Genomic DNA, 24,288 nt, shown 5'->3' with positions numbered 1-24,288 from the left:
TGCTCAGTCTGAAAACCGCAATAAATTCCTTGAGGTGCACACACTTTAGCACCATTTGTGTCATATACGAGGCCATGGGGTGGAAACAAATTAGGGGTCGTGTGGATATGCATTAAACAGCCTGCAGATGATATCGCGGACAGATTGGGGACAAAGTTAGGAACAGAGGAATCTCACTGACATATATATTTATATCAATTATGCGTAAAGATCTGCAAACGCAAAAATCACAAGTTTGGGCTTTGCCTCATTACACTACTGTATTGTTGAATAAGGCCAGAACCCATGTTTGGTCTTGGTTTTATAATCAGCCTACATTTGAGGGCTGAGATGAAGCAAACTTCAGAAGGCTGGAAGAAGAAGAGAAGCCGAAGAGAAAGTCATGTCGGGATCACCGGTCTGTGTATGTGAAATCAACCGACCACATATGAATTTGACTTGTCAGTCGTCACTGAATTTGGTGTCAAATCATTGATCCATAGATGGCGTCAGTTGTCAATGAAGTAAAATACAATGCGACAAAATAATCACGCAAAATCAGCCCAGAAGTAACTGTGACTTTCTCCAAATGTCCAGTCTTTGTTGTTATTTTGAGGCCGTGCTCAGTGCAGGTGCTCCATTAGACTGAGAGTGTTTTGTAATGTTTCGTGCACCTCATATAAACAACCAATGAAGTTATAGAAGTGTTTTTATTGTCTGTTGCATTAGATTACATTCCACTCTTGGGTTTCTGTGGGTCGGTACACGTTAATAGTCTGTGTGGTAAACGTGCACAGTCCGGGTATTAATTCTTTCCTTTGTTATTTTGTAGGATTAGACTCGAGGGGAGAGATGATTAATCGACTGTAATTTACTGGAAAAAGCTCACATCAGGACCAAAGTGTGCGTCTGTGCAGAAATAGTTTGGTGAGCAAGAAATAATTTACCACATTAACCAAATAATGATTCCTCGTCAGTCATCATTTGATGCTTCTCTTTCCTCCGTGTAGTTCACTCAACACATGAGCGGATTTAGAGAATATTCTGGTTCATGCAGTGACTCTGCTGCAGCTCTGGGTTTTATGAATCGACGCCCCTGTCCCCGTCCGAGCGCAACTGTGACAGCGTCTCTGATAGGACGAAAGTTTTCAGCCTCAGCCAATCCCCGCGGCCCGCTGCGCGCCGGGTGTACCGTCTCGACCAATCCCAGCCGGGAGCGCCGACGGGGAGAGAGAAGAGCTGCGCTACTTTCGACTGTCTCCTCTCACTTTGAACCGGTGTCAACAAACAACAACAATATTTTCGCCCTCGCTGCGCCGCCTGGGTAACCACACTCCCAAGAGCCTCCATCCTGGCGAATACAACCGGGGAGACTCAGAAACGAACTCTTCAACATCCAAAAATCTAAATTTCTTCTTTTTTTTTTGTCGTCACATTTGACTCCTCAGAGGGTTTAGGCTGTCCCGGGACACTGGTGCTTGGCTGTAGCCCGGGTGCGGCTAACCCTAACCGAGGCTAACCGAGGCTAACCTTCCGGGAAGCTTCCTCACGGGCGGAAAAAAAGGCGATTTCAACGGCGTCCTCGCGCTGCACACTCGGCGTCGGAGCAGCAGCCTCCCCGTCAGGAGGAGGGACCTGCAGTCACTGGGGTCGGTGGAGGTATGACTGCGTTGGCGGGGTCACTACCCAGGATGATGCGACCCACGCTGGCTCAGAACTACCCCCGCAGTGGGTTCCCACTGGAAGGTAAAGGCATCACACTGCCAGAGGGAAGGTTGCAGCTCTGGATGTTGACGGAGGAGAGTTGGGTTCCAGCAGTTAGTCAGAAGTCGCTGTTGCTTTTCTGTAGCCATAGACCTGTCATCCAGCCTGGCCCCAGACCTCGGCTTAGAAACACAAACTCCGTACAGTTACAGGACCTGAACGTCTTAAAGACTCACATCTCACTGGACAACTCAGCTGAACTGACATATTTCCTAATGCATTCACTATAAGCTGGAAGCTTATTTTACTTTTTCTTTTCTCACAATGTTCGGTATGCTTCCAGCAACTTTTAGTAAACTTTGTAGGCTATATATTAAATTATAGGCTGTTAACATAACACTTTTGTATTTTCATAAATAATGACAGTCTTTCAGTGGGATAATGTTCTAACTTTATGGCGTAAAATACAATAAGGAAAACATTTATTGCCATGTGTTTCTGGAGCAGTTAAATTAAACTGCTGCTTCGTTCTCCTTCAGTCTTGTTGTTGGTGCACTCAGTTAAATCTTTACTCCACTTTGGTCACACGTTCCTCTCGTTGTTTTGATTAAATGTAGTGTCCACCCCGCTGGGTCAAGGCCGAGTGAACCAGCTCGGAGGGGTTTTCATAAATGGCAGACCCTTACCCAACCACATCCGTCATAAAATCGTGGAGATGGCCCACCACGGCATCAGGCCGTGTGTCATCTCCCGACAGCTCCGGGTCTCCCACGGCTGCGTGTCCAAAATCCTGTGCCGGTACCAGGAGACGGGCTCCATCAGACCCGGGGCCATCGGTGGCAGCAAACCCAAGGTATGAACCAGAGGTGGAGGCTCCTGCACCACCACTTGTGTTTGCAGATTATATAAATCATTTTGATGTAAATTCATACATTGACTGCTAAACTCCAAATATAATAACTTAATACATTAACTTGTTGATTTTTAATCTATAAAGGAGACGTATGTTTTGTGCCCCGAGGGCCACAACAAAGTGAACAAACACTGCGACTTTTCTGACCTTTGAAGCAGGGAACAACGCCGGACGTAGAGAAGAGAATAGAAGAATACAAGCGGGAAAACCCGGGTATGTTTAGCTGGGAGATTCGGGATAAATTACTGAAGGATGGGATATGTGACCGCAACAACGTGCCTTCAGGTAAAAAGGGCAGAAATTACTGGATTTATATATTATTATGATTATTAATATTATTATTATTAGTAGTAGTAGATTATTTTTCCATTTGGACATCATTCTTTATATTCCATATTTTTTTTTAATTCGACATACAGCCTCCTCGTTTTTTTTTAAATTTATTATTATTATTTTTTAAAGAAAATTAATAAGTAGATTAATAAAAACAAATCTGACAAATAGTGTTTTAATTTTTAGAGAATCTTGACAAACGCGCATTTATTTCAAATGAATGCCCTATTTTAATGTAGAGCCAATTAACACTTTGTGAGTATCATTTGTTTTATTTTTTACTTTACTTTTACTTACTTTTTTTGTTTTTGCATTTCCCACTTTTGAACGGACTCTTGCAGTGAGCTCCATCAGTCGCATCATGCGGAGTAAGTTCGGGGGGAAAGGCGACGAGGAGGAGGATGAAGATGAGATCGAGAAGAAGGAGTTGGAGGACAGCGAGCGGAGGGCCAAACACAGCATCGAGGGCATCTTGGGAGACAGATGTGAGTGAACCGCTCGGGTTGTTGTGGCTGGTGCACGAGAGGGTTATCGTTTTCATATCAGTGACCTCACACACATTATTAGAGCCCAGCGGAGGCCTGTTCGATCAGATATCATCTCAGTGAGTCCATATGGGAAGATTAGCATTCAGCTGACTCAAACTGTCTATTTAAGCTGTGCTTTGGGAAATATTAGCGCAGTGAAAACTGGACAGGCTTGTTCACCCACGGCTCTCTAATTAGGCTCATTTCCAGGGAATTAAATTACAGAGGACGGACACAAATGTCCGGTCTGCACACCTCCAACCTGTTGCTTGCGTCTGAGCAGGGAGGAAAGGAGTTTTATTTAGTCGCACAACTAGCCTCCACGTGAAGTTTTAGCATGCTGTAAAGTTGTTGGATGGGGGGGGGGAGAGTGCGTGTCGCCCTTTGTTGGGAGTCCTTTATCGACCATATCTCTCCGGCTAATGCTTTTCCCATGAGGCCGTACCGTAAATCAAACAGCAGGTGATGGCTCTGTGCGGGAAAGGAGAGAGTGCAGTCGGGTGTGTGTGTGTGTGTGTGTGTGTGTGTGTGTGTGTGTGTGTGTGCAGCGGTTTAAAAGCAGTGTGGATGAGGATGCACGATACATTCACCCACCACGTTCAAGTGTGATGCCTTAATACATTAAGGAAACTTAGTTCATATTTCTTTTCGTTTGTTTATAGTTTGGCTGTTTTTTTCAATGCAGCAAATCAATTTTTATTAGTGTTTAGAGTCCACTGTAAGAAGTGACGAAAAGTCGAAAAATCACATTTTCTTTTTATTAAACGAGTGAAAATAAGTGAAAATAATTGAAATGACTTAGATACGTTGTTTTCGATGCAATTCAAGTTGTTTTAGTTTTTATTTGAACGAGGTCGAATAAACAAACTGCAAATCAAGTGTTCAAAATATATTCCTATTTAAGAAAAACCTTCTTGTTAACAAAGACTCTTTTAAACAAGGACAACTTGTTTTTTTGGGGGGGGGGTGAAAACTGTATAAAGTGGCACCGGATGTGTTTGAGGCCAAAGAATAAAACATGACTCAGTTTCTCAGACAGAAGCCTCACTGGACATTTGAGAGCGTTTTGGGGCTAATTAGCCTTTTTTCCCCTGAATGTCATTACTTTACGTTTTGCTTACGTCATTAGAGTGGAAATTGGTCACGCTCGGCTTCTCGTTCAGTTTGGCACAAATGATTCTCACCTCCACGATGGACACGTGTCCTCTCCTGAGTTTGTGTCTTCGTGCGGGTGATGCGCTGCTCGGCTGAATCGATGTCAGCGTTTCTCTCCTCACCTCACCTCGGGAAATTGAATCAGACTGTTGAGCCGAGCTCCCGGGCTCAGAGTGTGACAGCTGCATTGAAATGGGGCCGGCTAATTCCAGGAAAAGAACCGCTGGAGGTGACGGGAGTTGTGATAAACATTTTAGAGCTGGCGACGTTGCCTTCTGAATGTTTCATGTTTTAACACGTAATAACCCACCCCCAGACACTAAACGGCCCCCATAATGAGTTGTTCAAACAGGCTGCGTTCAGCAGATTGCACTTTTTAAACGGTTTAAGCGGCTCCACGTTCAGCGCACCGTCTCCGTCCTCATCGGTAAACTAGGGGAGGAGAGATGAAGGAGACAAAATGTCCCCCAGATGAGTTGATCAAACATTTGTTCAACGGTTTCCAAGTCCTCACAAAGACACGCCTCGCGCGCACAACGGGACGCTCAGGGATGAACTTGGGAGACAAAGGCGCGAGAGTCTATTTGGGGCTCACGCTTGGGCTGCGCGCGGACAAAAGGCCAGCTTGGAAACAGCTTTGGCCGCCGCTAAAGAAGAAGGCGACCTGTTTATAATTCAGCCGGAGAAAGAGAAGCCTCTGCACAGAGAGGCCCGACAAAACACACTATGAGGCCGCAATGAAGGATGAATTATTCAGGGAGCGCTGCGGCCCGTTCACCGAGAGAAAATGGCCGTTTTCACCTACAAAATGTTTCCTTTAGGGGTCGGCTAAAGAAGCTAAAGAAGCCGGCCGCCATTCAGACGGACAACTGAGGCCTCTGAAATCCACTCACGTATTGCCCAAGGATGCGTGCTCGCCCACGCTCTAACGCACGTGTACGCGCACAAATACGCATTAAAAGCGCCCCCCCCCCCTCATTTAAGATATAGACGGGCCAGTCAGAGCAACATAATGTGGGGTGTGACGTGTGCGCGCATGTTTGGGAGGAAGAGAAAGTCCAAAAGTGACAATAAGAAACACCACAAGCAGTCATTTAGATCCTCTGCGGGTCTTTACATGAAGTACACGTGTATTTATACACGTTGCGGGTTTATTTGGTCTTTCTGACGTCAGTAAACGTTGAATAACTCGCTGTCCTGCTGCATTTGTAATTCCGGCGCCTTTAAACGGAAAAGACAACATTGTCCGATTCAGCAGCTGTAATGAAGCCTAATTGCTGTGTTTGCCATAATACTCAGACTGTAATTGGTCAACAAAACAAAGTGGCCTTGAAGGATGACGCTAATAATATACTGAGACGTCTCCGGCCTGTAACTCATGATCTATCGTTGATGCTTTGATGAGTCCCGGCCTTGCCCCCTCGAACATTAATAATGTCCTCTAAATGATGTCGATATTGTGCTATGTCACATTTAATGACGGAGGGAGTGTATTAAAGAGTGTTTTTGGTGAATGGGGACCAATGTTCTCCCCGGAGAGCCCCGGTCTGGCCCGGAGCGCAGCTTCACAATGGGCCCCCCCGGCCACCCGTCCTGCGCTGCGCACAGCTCCGAGCCCCCCCCCCCCCCCCGCTCCTCCTCCTTCTCCACCACTTGCTCTCCAAATCTCTTCAAGCAGATTAAATCGACTCTTTTATTTCATCTCACTTTCATCTGGAGAGCCACGCCGCCCCTCTCCCCCTGCTTCCTTCCCTCTCTCTCGGCTCGTCTCAGCCTGCGGCGCGCAGCTCGTTTCATATCTGGGCTCCATCCCGCGGAGCGCACAAAGGAAAGTCAGTCCACTTCCATCAAGTTTCTAATCAAGTTCTAAATATATTGTGTTACAATTTCAAAATGTCAGGCCTAAAAATTGATTGCAGTAACTACATCTGATTTAGCAGCGAAGCCTAATTGAAGTATTTTCCATTTGGTAAGCTGCCTGTTTTGGAACAAGTTGTTTTAAACATATAAATCATCAGCACTAAATATCAAGAAAGCACCCTAACGAATAAAAGAAATGTGCAAACCACAAACTTTAAGCCCTTCAGTTAATTCTCTGAATGAACATTATTATTATTATTATTATTATTATTATTATATAGTAACCATTAGTTCTATATGGTCAAAGCTGGGAGTTTATGGGTCTTTTAAGGAGCCACTACATCATGTTCTCACAGCCTGTTGATTAGTTAAATACTGATAATAAGTAATAAGTAATAAATAATTAAAATGTGATCTTTTAACATGTAAATATAAATTTAATCACATCTTCCAAACTATCAGTAAATATAAGTTAAGACAGAAATAATTTCATACTCAAACCCCCCCCCCCACCCCTCCATTTTCTCTGTATTTATGTATTTGGCAGTAACGCTGGCCCTGCAGGCCTGTTGCTGGGCTGTACCAAACTCCCAGCGTCAGAGTAATTAACCCTGGAGACAAAGTTAATGATTAAAACAGTCACGGTGTCCCGCCTCCTCCCCTCCTCCTGCTCCACATTTTCACAGTGTATCTTTTAGAGTCCATACTTCGTTAGGTGAAATTAGCCAGATAATACAGAGGAGCCTTGTTGAGGGCCGATACATTTCCATTTAGGCCAGCCGTGTGAGTGCGTGCACACATACACACACACACACATGCACACGCATGCACACACATGCACACACATGCACACACATTCCACTCTGCAATGCAAACAGTCAAAGGGATAACTTTATTTGGTGAAAGGAGATCCTGGAAAGGGCTAATTGAATAAGCCCGGGATCTTTGAAAAACCCCTACCATGGTGAGCGCAGTCATCATGTCATAATTAGGTTTATTGAGGCGCATTCCTTCAATCTGCCTCCATTCCCCCGGGCTCATTGTATCCAGGGCCCAGGCCAATGGCCGGGGGACAAAAGAGAACCGAGAGCAGACAATACATGAAAGAGCCATAAAGATTTAGCTGGCTTTGTCACAGAAACGGAGTAGGACTTTGTTTGTGTAAATAATGCCAGTGAATGAAGAACTTGGGTCTCTCTGCCTCTCGGGGTGAAGGATGGCGTGCTGCAAATGTGATATGTGGGCACACACTGGGTCAGTGCCAGGGCAGAGGAGAGGGGAGGGGGGGGGGGGAGGAGAGGAGGTGAGAGGAGGAAAGAGAGGAGTGAGAGGAAGAAGCAGAGGTGGAGAATGGGCTGACAGCAGGAGGTGCAGCGTGATGATGATGATGATGATGGTGTCTCCAGAGGGATTTGAGAAGAGACTGACTCACACTCACTTCTCTACATCAGCTGTTTGCAGTTGTTATCATAGTGTCAGTGACACTTGAAGTACTCACACTGTAAAGTGTTTTCTGATAAAACAAAAACAAAACATTATTCCAAGATAAAAAAAAGTGACTTTTCACGTGTATGTTTCTACATACTACATGAATGATCAGTGCTCTGATATTCCCAACTGTGGTCAGCAAAGTTAACAATCACAAAAGATGTTTTTGAACACGCAGAATTAACTATTTACCATGTTACATTTCATTTGAATGATTTCAGTAAGTTGTAAAGCTGAAACGATTTGTCAATTCACCGACCGGTCGATCGCTGATGGATTCATCAATGAGGTCATTTTTTGGACACCAAATCCTCCGGTTTTAGCTTCTCTAATGTGTGTTTTTTTTTTTTTTTTTACCATTTTATAGACCAAATGATTAATCGGCTAATTGGGAGAATAATTTAAAAAAAAGCAGATAATCTGATAATGAAAGTAATCGTTAGTTGTAGCCTTAAAAAGTTGCCAGTTTAGTGTTTCTGTCTCATGAAATCGGACCGGGACAGAACCAATAAGATCTCGATGGATCTTATAATAGCTATTGGCTATAACTGGCCTGAGCCAAGCGTCTGGTGAAGAGGGCTCTGTCTGTCCGCTGGAAGAATGAATGTGTCACTCAGTGAGTCCCTGGGCACGAGGGCAAAGGGGGGCACGGGGGCCAAGTGGCGAGCACCAAATCACTCTCCTCTACCCCGGGGGCTCTCTCTGTCCCTCTGTCCCTCTGTCCCTCACTCCTCGTCCTGCACTCCTCCCTCTCTCGTGAGTCTTTTTCTAATAAGCCCATGCATGATGACTATTCAAGCATGAAAACATAGTTATCTGCAAATGAATGGCTGCTCTATGCTTCATTAAAGCCTCTTTTTCCTTTCACACTCTTATTGTGACCCTCTGATATCAATTCAAAGGGCAATTAATGAATGCACACCAACTTTGAAGTCAGGGTGATTTCTGAGAGGGAGGGGGCTTGTGCGTGCATGTGTGTGTGTGTGTGCGTGTGTGTATAGGGGGGAGGGGGCAGGGGGTATTTGGGGTATTCCCCCTTCAAGACCCGCTGTAGCGCCCCAGCCTTCACCCGTGATGGACTAGCCACATTGAGCTGAGAGCGAGCGAGCCCCAAAGACGGTTTGAAGGGAGTGAAAGAGTGAAAAGGCCCAGCGAAGGTCAAGTAGAATGGCTCGCCTTAGAATAAGGCCCCTCTTTATCTGCTGCAAGTATGCACTATAGGCACAACAGCTGGGGGGGAAGAGGGGGGGGGGGTGTTTTTTAATGTGCATGAGTGTGTTTGTGTGTGTTTCTGAGAAAGTAAGGAAGAATGTGAGTGCGTGTTTTTCCTCTCGTGCATCCGTCCGTGTGTTTGTGAGCATGGCTGTTTTTTAGCGTGTGTGTGTGTGTGTGTGTGTGTGTAATCGGGGTTAGGGTTGAGTGTCAGAGTTTGCAGAGGCCAGCCAGAGGCCAGTAAATGCAGCATCTATGCTGCTGATGGGGGGACAGGCAGCTGTCAATCACCTGACTGATGAAGCCTGACTTTCATTCAGAGCTTTGTTAACTAATTAGCCCAGAAGCTTTTGTGTCGCGTCGGGAAAGAGGCTTAAAGTGTGTGTTTATGCTGTAGTCGTGCCGTGTGGGAATATTTTTTTGCAGTAACCGATGTGCACACACTCAAACTTGAAGGCTTCTGGCGAACTCACAACTGTGTTTTAAGACATATTTATGTTTTCACACTTCGTCGCCGTGTTGGTCTTCGAGCTTTACAGCGCGAGCTTCAAAATGCAGTGTGCGATGAAAATAATCAATTTTGTTCGGGTTTTTTTGAATGAATGTACCGCTCTGTGGAACCTGATTACAGGTATTTCCTTGTTTAAATAGGGATTCACTGCCAAACCAGGAGTTTCCTTCGTAACATTTACCATCTGAAACTCAGATCCACCCTCACCCGTGTAACATGAATGCAGCATTATACAGCACATAAATGTCCCGCTAGATCTCATCATACTTGCATTGTTTTTGTTAAAGCGTGGCCACGATGTTAAGGAGAAAGTACTTTGAGAATGTTCTCGGAAATTGAAATTCATGTGGAAGTTTACATTAATAGCCGCTGTAGTCGCGGAGCAGAATTACAGAGATGAAGCTGTCAGACATCCTCCTCGTCAACTGTAAAAACTGAGACTGACGGTTAACCTGCTCGCCGCTCACCTTGTTGGACTCCAACAAGTTCCCCCGCTGACTGGAGCTGTGAGTCAGGGTCAGAGGGCCGCGGAGGGTCACTCTCCCCCAGCGCTACGCAGGAAACAGGGTTAGAAACACATTTAGCTCCAAATGACAGGTAACCACTTCCTGATCCACCCCCCCCCCCGCCCCCCCCACACATCCTCAACAACTCATGATTCTTTGCTGACAGCATCAGACTCCTCCATCCTCTTTTGTAGCGTAACAAGACTGTGATTGACGACGTCATTGCTCATCTTTTTTCTTTTGTGTAATCACAATCCCATGCTGAAAAACCCACAACACACACACACACACACACACACACACACACACACACACACACACACACACACACACACACACAGCTCTGGCACACTCTCATTTACAGGGCAGCTGTGAAGGTTGAAACTCCTCCTCAGAAAGTCAAGTGAGTTCGCCCTCCAACACCCCTCCCACACACACACACACACACACACACACACACACCATCTTTTTCTTAACCCAGCAGAAAGAGTCACAGATGGGTCCATAAGCTGTCAGTAGAGCCATTATCTGGCCCAGCATCTGCCCGTCTTGACTTCTATATACTGTTTAATGCAGTCGGCCAGTCACTTAGTCCCCCGGCTTCTGAATAGGAGCAGCACGGTCGGCCCGCCCAAATAAATGCTGCGTTTGTCTCCTCTGCCTTTTGTTTTGTGTTTTTTGAGAGGGGTAGGTGGAGAGAAGAGGTGGGGTGGGTGGGGTGGGGGGGCGACGTGTCAGAGGCTCAATTTACCCTCACTATTAACCAAAGCCCCAGAAGAGTTACTGGGATGTCCGAAGAGGGGTGTAAATAGTCCACATATGGTCAGTGAATTCCCCCAAGTCCCAAAATCCAAGTTTGACACACACCCTTTCACTCCCTCACACACACACACACACACACACACACACACACACACACGCTCAATGCGTACTGCCTCATGTCTCAGTGGACATATTTAAGCCTTTGTGTCCTCATCCGACCCCCCCCCCCCCCCCCCCCAAAAAAAAAAACAAAATCAGCAATGCCGAAGTCTTTCCAACAGTCTGTTTCAGCTAAATCCTCTATTCTCCTCCTCGTTTCTCTCTTCCATGGGATGGCGTTGCACGGCAGGATCCATTTTGGGCTTTCTTGGCTTTGGAGAGGTTGTTTTGGCTCGGGGTCTCATGCACTGTGTGCCTCTCAGGGCTTCGGTTTGGTTAAATTAAACAGTTTTCTTTTCTCCTCTAACCCCTTCCACCCACCCCCTCCAACTGCTCCTCTCTTATTTTGTGGCTTAATGCTCCTCGGCTCCCGGGCGATCTTGCCGAGGCTGCTTTTCCAGGCCTTCTCCTACTCAGATAATTTTACCCTTTTAAGGCTCATATTTTCTCCTATTTTGATGAAATGACAAGAGCCAGTAGCATGTCTGCAACCCCCCCTCGTTCCTTTAAGCCGAGGTGGAGCGAAAGTATACAGAGAGAAGTCAAGTGTTTACAGGGGCTCTAAATACAGCATTTTAAGATATAGCATATGTATACAGGCAGGGAGCGATATGACGGTTAGAGTGGATAATTTGATTGGCCGAGGCTATTTGACGGTGCCAAATCGATGTGATCAGATCTTAGGGATAGCGAGGCGATGACGGCAAAGGGGGCACTCTGAAACCACAGGTTTACAAGGTTGGAACAGATCCGGGGAGGGGGGGGGGGGGGGGGGGGTTTCAACCTCGACTCTTCCCTCTGCTCCTCTTTGTCTCAGTAAGAGAGGTAATGCATAGCCTGATGCTGATTTGGCATTATATTTCATCGTTACAAAGGTCATTTTTGGAAAGTATTGTCGGTGTGTGTGTGTGTGTGTGTTTGGCCACTCTCACAGGCATGTGTGCGGGGGGGTGGGGGGGGGGGGGTACTGCTAATGGACGCTAAAGTGGAGACGCCTCAGGGCTGACAAGCTCGATTATCGTAGCCTTAAAATGCATATAGAATGAGGGGAAGCCCAGCGCTGAGGACGTGTGTGCACAAGGGCGTGTGTTTGGGCAGCTACAGTCTTTGTGTGTGTGTGTGTGTGTGTTTATGAGCTTCTGAGCCAAGCTGCGGGGAGTACCGAGCTTACGGGGTGATTGGGTGGCTGCCCTCCGTCTTGGCACAAGTTTGCCACCAAAAGACCCTCCACCCCCCATGTGTCACCCCGTGAATCTTCATCACCTGCCACTTTCATTTGCATTACATTATATTTTAGAATTTCAGGCGTGTGGTTGATGCTTCTTTCAGGTTACACGCACACACACACACACTCACAAATCCAGGAAGTTGTTTGGAGTTTGTTGTTTGATGACTTTAAAATTTGAGAATGTTTAAATTTGAGTTGTGTCTCCCACCTGAAAGCCTCAGCTAAAGCAGCTTTCACTCGGGATCTTATATGTAACATGTTGCCGTCTAAAGTGTAAAGGCTCATGATTTTCAAGTGATTTTGCTGTAAAATAGCCAAAATTAAAGGCAGCAGATCAGTTTGAATTGATTTTCACCCAGATTTTATGTCGACATGCGCCCAAATGGGATTTCCATTCGAACAGGACACTTCTCAGAAAATGCTTTCATAAGAAAGTGAAGTTTCTCAAAATAATTTAAAAAGGACAATAAAAGGTTGTATTTATTTTCTAGACAAATTTTTCTGTTCTAAATATTCGTTTCATCTTATTTTCACCTTTTAACCAGTCACAGTAAACTGACGGTACGAGCTTTGTCCTGGACACAAACATACAAAGAGACAGACAGGATTTTATTGTTTTAGAGTAACTGAAGAGAGAAGAAGATGGGGGGGGGGGGGCGTACTTCCTTTCACCTCAACTAGTGTCCGTGCATTTAAGAGGGCCACAAACTGCTTCGACCAACAACAACAACAACAAAAAGCAACACAGATGCCCAGACAGACTATCCCCATGGGTACATTTACATCGGCAACAACAGCCCCTGTTGCCCCTCTCCGCTGCCCTCTCACCCCCTCAGGTGCTCTTACAGTTCCCTCTGGAGGAAGGGGGTGTTTTGTTGGGGGGGGGGGGAGGGCTAGAATGCCCCCGGCTGTGCCCCCTTCCACCCCACCTCCCCCCAAGCCCTCTGCGGAGCCTCTTTATGTCCCCCCTCCAGCTCCCCCGTGGGGCAGGTGACAGCCCTCCACTGTGAAGGGCCGAGGGAGCCATGACGGATTCCACAGATGGAGCGTGGAAATCGCCGGCAAAGACCTCAGCTCTGTGGAGCAACAAAGAGCCCGAGAGTCACAGAGAGAAATATGGGTGGAAAAGAGAGGGATGGGGAGAAGCGAGACAAAGAGAGGCTGCGAGCGAGGGTGAGAAGGGGGGAGACCCGAGAGAGAGAAGAGGGAGGAGAAGGTGGTGCTTGTTTAAGGAGGGTGGTGTGCCCAAGTGCAAAAAGCACGTTTGTTGGGAGCGTTTGCTGTTGTTTGAAGCGAAAAATGTGCGACTGTGAGGTTTTCTCCGTGCTGTTTCACACATTGCTGGTCGCCATTTTTATCACCCGGTGTTCCACCTGTCAGCGTAAAGCATTCGCTCTCCTGGTATCTTTATGTTGCACTGGCCCAACGTCAGTCTTATCTTGTATCTTAACATCAAGTGATGCAACAATCCAACGAAGTGAGGCGAAACAAATGAGTCCTCTGTGAAGGATCTGATTCAGGATTGTATCACGACCAGACTCCTGAGACTTCAGAGGTGCCACTCTGTCGCTTCTTTTGAAAAGTTCTCAAAACCCCGGTAGCAGTCATAACCGATAGGTAATTCCAAAGTGATTAAGGATTTTCCCGGCCGCCTCAGCTTTCCCAGGGCCCAAATCCCTGTGAAATGCTGAGGAACGTGCATGCTGCTAAAGTCGGGGGGTAAGCGAAAAAGCATTCCTAGCGGCCCTCCTCCGTGCAGGAACCGGAGAGGGGGAGGCTACAAAAGGCCTCATCGCTTGTTTTTCAGCCATCCTGTCCAAAACTCCAAAGCCCCACACTCCACACCCCGAATTCCTTCCCCACCATCTAAAAAGTCCCGTTACCCCCCCAGTCATAGAAGACGCTGGCGAGCTTCTCGTTGAGAGCGACGCGTTCTGCAAAGCCGTCAAAGTTGCTGTCGCTGTGTTTCAGAAGTAGCGTGTAAAAAGTTGCAGATGATTGAACTGAAAGCTTGCAACAGTGGCCATTTTGATTTTGTGCTTCTTTTCTCTGCATCCATTTGAGGAGATGTGCCCCCCACCCCCCTTTAATGCTAGACTCTATCAGCCCTGTTCAAATGCTAAACTCAGAGCAAGAAATCTATGAGTGCAAAATTGCAATATATTCAGCAGAGGCTTAAGGAAATGTCTCCATTTCTCTCGCCCCCCCCCTTTGAAAATATTTTACTTATTGCCTCCCTCATGCTTGAATGTTTCTTTACCAATTTGCTCCTAATGCATGTTAAGTTGACTCCCACTGCTATTGGTGTTGCAAGGAGAAAACCGCCGAAGGGGGAGAGAGGATCAGTTTCACATGAGGGGCCCTGAGCTATTTGGATTCTCTTGTATTTTATTGTTGCTTCTGAGGGGGAACTAATACAGTGTTGCACACAAAACTTCCCCTATGCTGAGGGGGAATTAATTAAGTGTAACACAAAAAGTGGGTGCATTGGCCTTGGTGAATTTAGACGGGGTGTTTGAAGTACTGAGCTACAACCTGAGCTGCTGGCTTATAGAACGTAGCTCACAATAGTATTAATACTGATCTGAGACAGAGATGAAAAGTGGGAACACAAAAGCTGTCGGGACACGTAACATCACTGCAGCTCAGTCAGGCTGAAGATCACACCGATGATGATGATGATGATGAGTCCCTCTGTGGTTAAAGCTTCTCTGTTTTTCTCAGTTTGATATCATTTGAAATGTAATAACTTTGGGTTTCGGACTGTTGCTCAGACAAAACAAGCGATCTGAAGATGTTTTTATGGGCGTTTCTCACTATTTTCTGACCAAACAATCCATTAAAAATTAAGCGGTAATGAAAATAGCTGATAATTGAAGCCCCAGATACAGTATAAATTAAATTAAATTCAATCTCAGTTAGTTTGACACTAGACTTAACATATAGGGATAATGGCTTCTAGGGATTTAAGGCTTGACTTGAGTTGAGATTTAAACTTTTTACGCTCCACTTAGACTCTTGACAGCTTATGTCTTCAGACTTGAGACTGATTCATATCTACAGCGTTTACCTTGTCCCTCATCCAGGCAACACACACACACACACACACACACACACACACACACACACACACACAAAGAATGGCCCCTGGATCCAAATTAGCCTTTTGTGTGGCTTTTAGTCCACCAGTCCCCCCTGTGGTGCCCTGGGAATCTTGTCCAGTGGGATTGTTCCTGAGGCTCAGAATATTCCCTCTGAATGGAGGCCTGTTTGGCCACAAGACCACGAGGAAGACCGCTGCCTGATGGTGCGTGTGTGTGTGTGGCAGTGTGTAAAGAAAGGAAAATATCCACCTTCTATAAGTGGTCATGTGAAAACTGTAAGAAAACGAGTGAAAACTATTTTCAGTTCTGTTGTATGTTCAACTTTTTTCCCAGTCAAACATCTGATATGGGGAGAAAATCTCATCCTGACCGTTTCCTCCTTTTTCTTTCTCCTGCGTTTGAACAGCGAGTCACTCAGACGAGGGCTCGGACGTGGAGTCGGAGCCCGATCTGCCGCTTAAGAGGAAGCAGCGGCGCAGTCGGACCACCTTCACGGCAGAGCAGCTGGAGGAGCTGGAGAGGGCCTTCGAGAGGACCCACTACCCCGACATCTACACCAGGGAGGAGCTCGCTCAGAGGGCCAAACTCACCGAGGCCAGGGTTCAGGTACGAGGGGACGCATGCATGTATTTTCAATATCTACAAAATGCAAAATGTCTGCTTTTTAGGAACTGGAGAGATCAAAACAGATTTTAGCTTGTTAAACACAGGAATTCATACGATGGACACACATTCACATCTGTCGAACATAACACACCAGCACGCACTTGATGGCCTGTCCTTACCCCTTACCCTTACACTCTCTGACCATTTAATGGCAACCTGCTGATCTCTGTTTGCTCTACACACACACACACACACACACACACACACACACACACACACACACACACACACACACACACACTTACTCCCAGGGCCCCAATCTGGACTTTACTATTTCTGATCTGGACTCCAGTAAATTTTCCTCCACAGGCTCCATATGGGAAGCATAAACAGGCCCAGCATGAACCCCGTCCATGTGCACACGGCATGTCACACACACTCATGATGCACATCTAACACACACACACACACACGCATCTTTTTTTCTCGCCTTCCTTTTCAGCGTCACATAGAACACGTGGTGATTTTTCCCTCCATAAATGTCGGCTGATAACAACAACATATGGATTGTGTAACATGACATAACGCGTCGTCATCACTGTCCTCCTAGGTTTGGTTCAGCAACAGGCGGGCAAGGTGGAGGAAGCAAGCGGGAGCCAATCAACTGATGGCGTTTAATCACCTGATCCCAGGGGGTTTCCCACCTTCAGCCATGTCCAGCATCCCCCCATACCAGCTCTCTGACAGCACCTACCCCCCCTCATCTATAGCACAAGGTAAGAGATGTGAAAATCTTATTTCATGATATGAACATAATGTTTGATAATAAACTATATGTTGTTGTATGAAAATGAAAGACAGCTTTGTTTCATTTTTCATTCAGTGGTCGAAATAACTTCCCACAGAGAGACAATTTATTTGAGGTTGAAAAGAATAAATTCTAAAATTGTAGTTAGAAAACCAACAGTCTGATGATTTATGTTGAATCGCTATCCTTAGTGTAAATATACGCTTTTTTTATTCCATTTTGAAATCCATAATTTTATATTAAACAAAGTATATTTTGACAGAAGCATTGCTTTTTATTGCAAAACTATTATTTGTTGACTTTTGTATTTAAAACTTAACAAACTTCAGAACATTTACTCTTTTGAACACGTTTTCAGGCAGTTTTGCTTCTGAAAATTCAACACAGTAACGACAAAGTGGGCGCTGGGTGTTTTGGATTTGGTTGCACTTCCATTGATCCCAGCGGCAACTGACTTTTAACTGACAATTCTTAAAAGTGTTTGAACTTTCTCTGCGATGCCTTTGGTAGTGTCGGAGCCCCCCAGCACGGTGCACCGGCCCCAGCCTCTCCCTCCCTCCTCGGGCCACCAAGCCTCCGGTGGTGGAGGGCAGGGAGAAGGAGGCTCTGCCTACTGCCTCGCCTCCGGACGCCACTCCTTCTCGGGCTACTCGGACAGCTTCGTGAGCCCCGGAGGACCGGGCAATCCCATGAACCCCGCCATAGGAAACGGACTCTCTCCTCAGGTGAGACTACAGCCTGAAACGTCTATTTGAGCTGCTTTGAGTCAAAGCAGTTAAATCAATTAAACCTCAAATTTATTAGATTTTTTTTCCTATAAGAAAGTAAAGCAAATGAATTAGTGAGATGAGATTCGCACGTCTCATAAGCAGTTCCAACTGTTAGGAGAAGTGAATACTAGCCCTCAGATTGAAGTTTTCTGCAGTGCATTCATTTGACAGGAATAAGACTCGTGTGTTTGACATGCCCCAGGAGACTAAGATAGTTTTACGTGGATAAAACCCTCAACATGCCACACCAGAGCTGGGCAGAATTAGATTTGAACATGATTTCAAAGAGTTGAACCCGGTTGAGATCCGCATGATTTACCCCGTCAGACGCAGAGCTTCACACAATACATCAAGAGCTTTAAAAAGTCAAACGCTCCTCTCAAGTCGTATTTCACCCAGGTGTGGAGCACATAAACGCCCACGCTTAACTGCTTACCGGTTCATCCGCTCGTCCACTACACGCCGTAAACTGCACGCTCTGCGATCACGCCGTCCTCGGCAGCACTGCAGGATGGGTCACTCGCCGGTGGAGGAGAAAAGTGAGATGACTCTGGAAGGACAAGAGGACAATTGAGTGTGTGACAAATGAGAAGTGAAAAGACAATTACAGCCAATTATCCAGGCATGAAGTCCCAAGGTCCCTGCACCTAGACAGAGGGTATAACAGAGGAGACGGAGGACTTAGAGACCCTAACAGGCAGAAAATGAGATTTCAGCCTGGCGCAGTCTGGCTCCTCAGAGAACAGGCGGTGTGAAGACGGAGACACAGGTCCACATCACTACAGGGACCCAAACACACAGTGCAGATAACTGATCAACCCCACGACCTTCTGAGGATCAGTTAAGGATTCTGCAACATCTTTTACACAAATATTACACGACATGGTTGAGTCAGCGCTTCAACCTTGTGTTTAGATTTGGAAGATTGATTACTGCATTTGTATTATTTGAAAAAAAAGGAGCCATTTTTATTCACAAATAACAAAGTTGTATGTGTTTGGGACAGTAAGCTCCTCTGAATATACCATTTGCAGAGTCCGTCCTTATGCAACATTCGTGCTTTCAAACTGCTGCATGCATAAAACATGAACAAACTATATACACTTTACAAACAGAGTAGTGCATAGAGGCAGCTAGACATCCTCATGGTCACGTACGTGTGCACTGTTATACACTCCACACTATACTACAGCCTCAAGGGACGCTGCTCGTGGCTGCATTCTTAAAATGTTTGCCTGGACATTCCTCCACGGGAAAGCAAAGGTTCTAATTTATTTGTATATATTTCATACAGCGGGGAAGGAATGTCCCGTCTCAGATGTTTCCCCCCGTCCCGACATTCTTCCCCCGCTAACTCCTGGATGCTCTGATTTAGGCCGCTGGCAACAGCAGCGTTACAATATGAAACGCCCTGGATGGGCCAGCCAGCAGCCATCTCATGAGGCAGGGAGAGGCTCAGGAGAGAGGGCTGATGGGTGGAGGTTAAAGAGATAGAGGCAAACAGATAGAAGCACAAGCAGGAGAGTCACCAAACTAGAATTCACCAGTTTGAAGAGCACGTGTCCCTGCCCCCCCCCCCACCCGCCAAAGCGTGTCCTTTCACTATTTCTGTTTCAACCAAACCCTCCAAACGCAGGTTAATTTTTTAGGAAAATGTTACCGGGCATGGGAGGAAACACAACTCCCCTCTCCAAATCAACATGGACTCCTCCATTCACCTCCCCTACTTGGGAAATGACTTAAGCAGGACCATGTGTGTGTGTGGATGTAGAATAATATGTCACTTAGAGGGCCAAGAGGACCCAAAGAGCTGCGTACCTGCTTCTTATTAGGACAACTGGAGGAGCCTCGAGGCCTTTGCTCTGTAGACGAGGTGGGATATGATACATTTAGAGGTAGCAGGTTCAGCAAGAGCTACTTTCATATGTGATAAAACCCGTCTCTATGTCTTATTAACGGTTTACTGAGCACTTTGATGATAGACAGGTAAATTCAGTGAGCGTCGAAGGAGGGGTGGAGGGGGGTGGTGGTAGAGAGTCTTGTTTTGTTGAAACACTTTGCCCCGCGGCTCTTTTCCGTCCTTTGCTGGCCCAGGAATATTCCCCCAAATTTGATTATCTGGTTGCTAATAAAGACCAGGTCAAGAGCTAACGGATTTCTCAAACTGCAAATCTATTCTGAGGCCGAACAGAGCCGAGCTCACACAGACCTTTCTTTTGTGTTATCTTTGTCGGCGTATCTTTCTCGGAGATAAGTTATCTTTTTTGGAGCGGTGTCAAAAAGGAATTTTAGAATAAGTGGAGCCGTGCATCTGAGACAAATTGCTTAATTCTTCCTTTCTGGTGCTATCTCTGTCTGGGACGGGCTTTTGATGTCAGCGACGGGGATTTCCTAAGTGCATGCGTTTGTCTCGGTGTGTGTTGATTCATTATACACACTCCTGTGTTACATATCTTACACATACGATGCTCCACCACTCTTTAAAACTCTGTAAAAGTATGTCCTCTTTTTGCTGACTAGGTTTTCAGTGTTTGGGCCAATCACTGCAATATAAAACATTCCACACCGCATCCAGTTTTTCATAATTCCACTGATGACGTCCACATGGACAAAGAAATGGACGGTGACAGATCCATTGTCACCTGTCCTGCATTAACTACAACAACATTAGAGCCATTCAAAGAGCTCTGATAAGAGTACAAAATACACCCCAAAACTTCAATTCTCTCTCTCTTTCATTCCCGATCAGGTGATGGGTCTGCTGAACCCGGGCGGTGTGCCACATCAGCCCCAAAGCGACTACGCCATCTCCCCTCTGACTGGCGGCCTCGAGCCCCCTGCCGGCATGGCCGCCAGCTGCAGCCAGCGCATGGATCACATCAAGGGCCTGGAGGGTCTCACCAGCGTTCCCTCCATGTCGGCTCTGCCCTCCCTGCCCAGCTCCCAGTCCTACTGCACCCCCTCCTACAGCTCACCGGGCTACACCGTCGACCACGTGGCGTCCTACCAGTACGGCCAGTACGGACAAAGTAAGGTCAATAGACTTCACCTTTTTATTCTCACCTCCACACCCTGCACGGACAAATTCAAACCAATACCACATGTGATGATAATAACCTTTCCTTTGCACGTTCAGTCATTCGTTTAAAAAAATACCAAGAGCTTCACAGAGCAGGTAACAAAAAGTAGAAGTATGACGTAGCATAAAATAGAAATACTCAAGTACAAGTACCTCAAAACTGAACTTAAGTACAGCACTGCCACTATCAACACCAACTCCATCCTCGCTGACTGGAGTTATTTCATCTTTAGGTGATGCTTGACACGCTTTACAGAAGGTATCCTGGTCCTGCCACGACAACTTTAATCACAGCTTTTCCTGCTATAAACCCTGCTCCTGGGTTAGAAACTTTACTGGAAACAGAACAAAAAAACCCCACACCGACTGTCGTTATTGTTGCATAGCTTGATTCAGTGATGCTTTTACATTTTGTAATGATGTGAATGATTTTACAAAGCAGTCGTAGTGGCTCTCGCAGTTGCAGACTTGTTTATATATGTATATATCTGTCAAAATGTCTGAAAAGCTTGTCTCTGGGCTTAGAGGTCACGTAACCGCAAAACAAGAAAGCCACAGGATTGTTTTTAATCTATGAATTTATGTAATTTGAAGACCTTTCCAATGTTCGAGTGCAAACCGCTGGCCCGGTCTTATAGTGGCCTTTCACTTACTTTCAGTGAAAGAATTGAGATGAAAACATCTGAACCAAGTCAGCCGATACGGCGTATGATTATCGGGCATTCTGGTAGTCCAGTGGTCTAACACACATAACTTGTAACCGCAAATTCCTTGCTTTGATTCCAGGGATGGAAGAAAAAAAAGCAGTCGTGCATGCAGCAGACAACACACAGGTTGCTGCAGTGCCGCTTGTTAAAGGCAGTGAACATTTGTCCAACATTGGTCCAATCATGCAGTCTCAAGTGTTGGGGTTAATTGTGCAGATCTGAAGCGATCAGCCCGGCGCTGATACTGAAATCTGCGGTTAGGTGGGCCGTAGTGTCAGCTCCCATCAGGGTGAAGTGGAGCTCCAGTAGTATGCGATACCTGTCCAGCAGCGAGAGGGTCTTTTCACTTCACATTACTGTTACGTTAAGGGTTAAAATCTACTTCAAACAAACCTCCATCGAACCTCGGAAGGCAACGTCGTTCTCCGTCACAGCGTGATTACCAGATTTCCAAATCTGGTCCACAGGGGGTTGACCAATCAGGTTCATCCACTGACCCCGTGGCAACCTCGAGACGACCGGGCCCTTCAAAGAGCGCGGCACCGGTCCAACAAGACTCGGCTGCATGCAGCTCTGTGGGGCGGCAGGTATCAAATGAATATCTGCCTTAATATCCGAGAGCAGCAAATGTCTAATGAAATATCTCGGTCAAATATCTCAAAGTGAACAGAATAAAGAATTAAGGCGACGCACATGAAAAACCTCTAGCATGTGGCACTGTGCGTGTACACACACACACACACACACACACACACACGCACTCACTCCAAAGGCAGCCACCAGGACAGCACACGCACTCACATACACCTCCGCAGAGTTACAAGCCTGAGCAGTCCATCTTGATGTGATTAATCAGTGCGACTGGATAGCCGGTGTGCGGTTGGGTTTGGAGCTGCAGAGGAAAGGTCCTTTCTGGGGGTGGACGGATCCTAATAGCCTCTGGCAGGGCGGCTATTAGAAACAGGTGCTAGAGCTGAGGTCAGCTGGGGAAGCAGCGCTGAATGGTGCTGCTCCAGGTTCCAGAGTAAGAGGCCGGACCGTACTGCGGCACATTTTGACGACACGTAGCTCTCACTGGACCGCCTCACGGAAACTACAGCGGTAGTCCACAAAGTCCTTGTTTGTTTTTATTTGGGTAATGTCTCTGTTGCTAAGCCGCCATTACACCGGAGTTCAGCGCTTCGCAGAGGTCACCTGTCAATCGGTGTGCCCAAGACTGTAGAGTCTGTCTCTTTGGATGAACTTTCTTTACCTGTTCAGCCGTGGTGGCAGTCACAGCTCAGAGACCGGAGACATAAAACACGGCACTTCAAGTGTGCAAACGCGTTTCTTCTGTTTTGGGTCCAGCTGTAAAACATGGATAGATTTTCATCTACTCTGTATCTGTGATTGGTGTTGACTGTACTTCATCACTACTCCTCCCTCATCCCAAATATGCTTATTTAAATGTTTTATTAAATGTTTTATAACAGTGTCTGGTTTGACCTCTCGTAACACCACTATGTTCTGTAGGACATACTGTAATATGAAAAACGGATATAAAAGGAATATATTTTTTTTTCATGCATAGCCAATATAACATATAAAACACAGAATATTTAGTGTAATAACTCTTCGTTTTGTTACCGTCATCAAATGTGCAAGATCAGTTTGTGGCAAAGCAAAGTGTTAATGCTCTTCTACATGCATTTTAATATGGCCAGAAGAAAAGAAAACTAATATTATAACTAACTAATCAACAAAACACAAGGGTTAATCAATGCATTGAAATTCATATATGAAATTCTTTATGTCCCCTGTTTTCATAGAATTTGTGGATTTTGTAAAGTTACATTCTACAATTTAAAAAAAAGATCACATTCCAATATTTTTAGACTAAATATATTTTTTTAATTGTACTACTTTAATACCAATAAATATAATATAATATACAAATCATTCAGGATTGTATTGCTAACAGTGTGGAAGAGGCTTTAAAGGCTTAAGGGACGACAAATCCACATAAATAAAACATTTTTTTGGTACCTGGTCAAAATATTCTGAATATTTGAATATTATATAGCATGTGCACTAAATGACGCATCATACCCTGGATATAAGGTTATTTTTTATTCTAATTGCATATTTGCTTGTGAGTGTGAGAAATATAGTATTTATCTGATGCATCTTCACACTATTCTGTTCGCACATCTCCCTCCTTTGACCTTACACCCCAAACCCCTGTTAGCACATGCTATGCTAACAATAGCCATATGTTAGCGGAATTGCACGCTAAAACACATGCCCAAAATTTATTGCAGCCATATATCTCTTTTATCATCTTTCCAGTTTTATTTTTTAAATCCTTTTTCGCTGGTAATAATTCAACATCTGTCTCAACCCTTTTTTCTGCAGGTGCCCTTCCTTATCTGAGGCCTGAAATCACCTGATCATGAGCTTTGGACTTCACAGAGGGACATTTTGCGTGTACAGCGACAGGAACCTTTTAATATACGGACCAAACTTTTGCTACCATTTACCGGGACACATGCTCTCCTGCAGGACATTGTATTATTCATTCTTGGTGGAGAAATGGACAAAAAAAAAAAGAAAAAAAAAAAGAAGAAGAAGAAGGGACCACAAGAAGGAATATCAGACCAAAAACTGTTGTTGACTGTGAACATTGCTGCATCAGTATTGTAGATGAACGGCAGAGATGTCGGCGCTTAACGTGGTTGGCTGAGTGGAGTCCTGACCGTCCACAGGGCCACAAAGAGACACTTTCCACACATCCAGGGACCAAACACCATGCGTGGACTCTCGCCTGTGGAGCCTTTTGAGGACAACAAACCCAAATCTACACACTGCCATCCTTTGAGCCGACGCTTGAAGGAGCAT

The 24,288-nt window shown here is 45.7% G+C and overlaps 1 protein-coding gene across 4 annotated transcripts; it reads left to right on the top strand.

The window, feature by feature from the left end:
• The first annotated feature begins 1,640 nt into the window (after positions 1-1,640).
• pax3b (paired box 3b) lies at positions 1,641-23,840 on the top strand. 4 transcript variants are annotated; one of them, XM_070906269.1, is made up of 9 exons: positions 1,641-1,725; positions 2,301-2,536; positions 2,752-2,881; positions 3,271-3,414; positions 15,848-16,047; positions 16,658-16,823; positions 17,366-17,580; positions 20,375-20,654; positions 23,806-23,840. In XM_070906269.1, the coding sequence occupies exons 1-9, from the start codon at positions 1,641-1,643 to the stop codon at positions 23,838-23,840; spliced, it is 1,491 nt and encodes a 496-aa protein (XP_070762370.1). The 4 variants fall into 4 exon arrangements, with proteins under 4 accessions (XP_070762370.1, XP_070762371.1, XP_070762372.1 ...); XM_070906270.1 differs by having other exon boundaries at positions 17,366-17,587; positions 20,370-20,654; XM_070906271.1 differs by having other exon boundaries at positions 20,375-20,659; positions 23,806-23,823.
• The last annotated feature ends 448 nt before the right edge of the window (positions 23,841-24,288 follow it).

This window comes from Enoplosus armatus, chromosome 5 (genome assembly GCF_043641665.1).
Source record: "Enoplosus armatus isolate fEnoArm2 chromosome 5, fEnoArm2.hap1, whole genome shotgun sequence".
Classification (NCBI taxonomy): Eukaryota; Metazoa; Chordata; class Actinopteri; order Centrarchiformes; family Enoplosidae; genus Enoplosus; species Enoplosus armatus.
Note: the sequence above shows the minus strand (reverse complement) of the source record. Positions and strands in the feature narration are given on the sequence as shown.

Bases quoted from the DNA above. Each gene is read 5' to 3' on its own strand.
- pax3b (XM_070906270.1), top strand. From the start codon at position 1,641: ATGACTGCGTTGGCGGGGTCACTACCCAGGATGATGCGACCCACGCTG. The intron at 16,824-17,365 runs GTAAGAGATGTG...TGCCTTTGGTAG, and splicing joins CCCCTCATCTATAGCACAAG to TGTCGGAGCCCCCCAGCACG. The intron at 20,655-23,805 runs GTAAGGTCAATA...TTTTTTCTGCAG, and splicing joins GTACGGCCAGTACGGACAAA to GTGCCCTTCCTTATCTGAGG.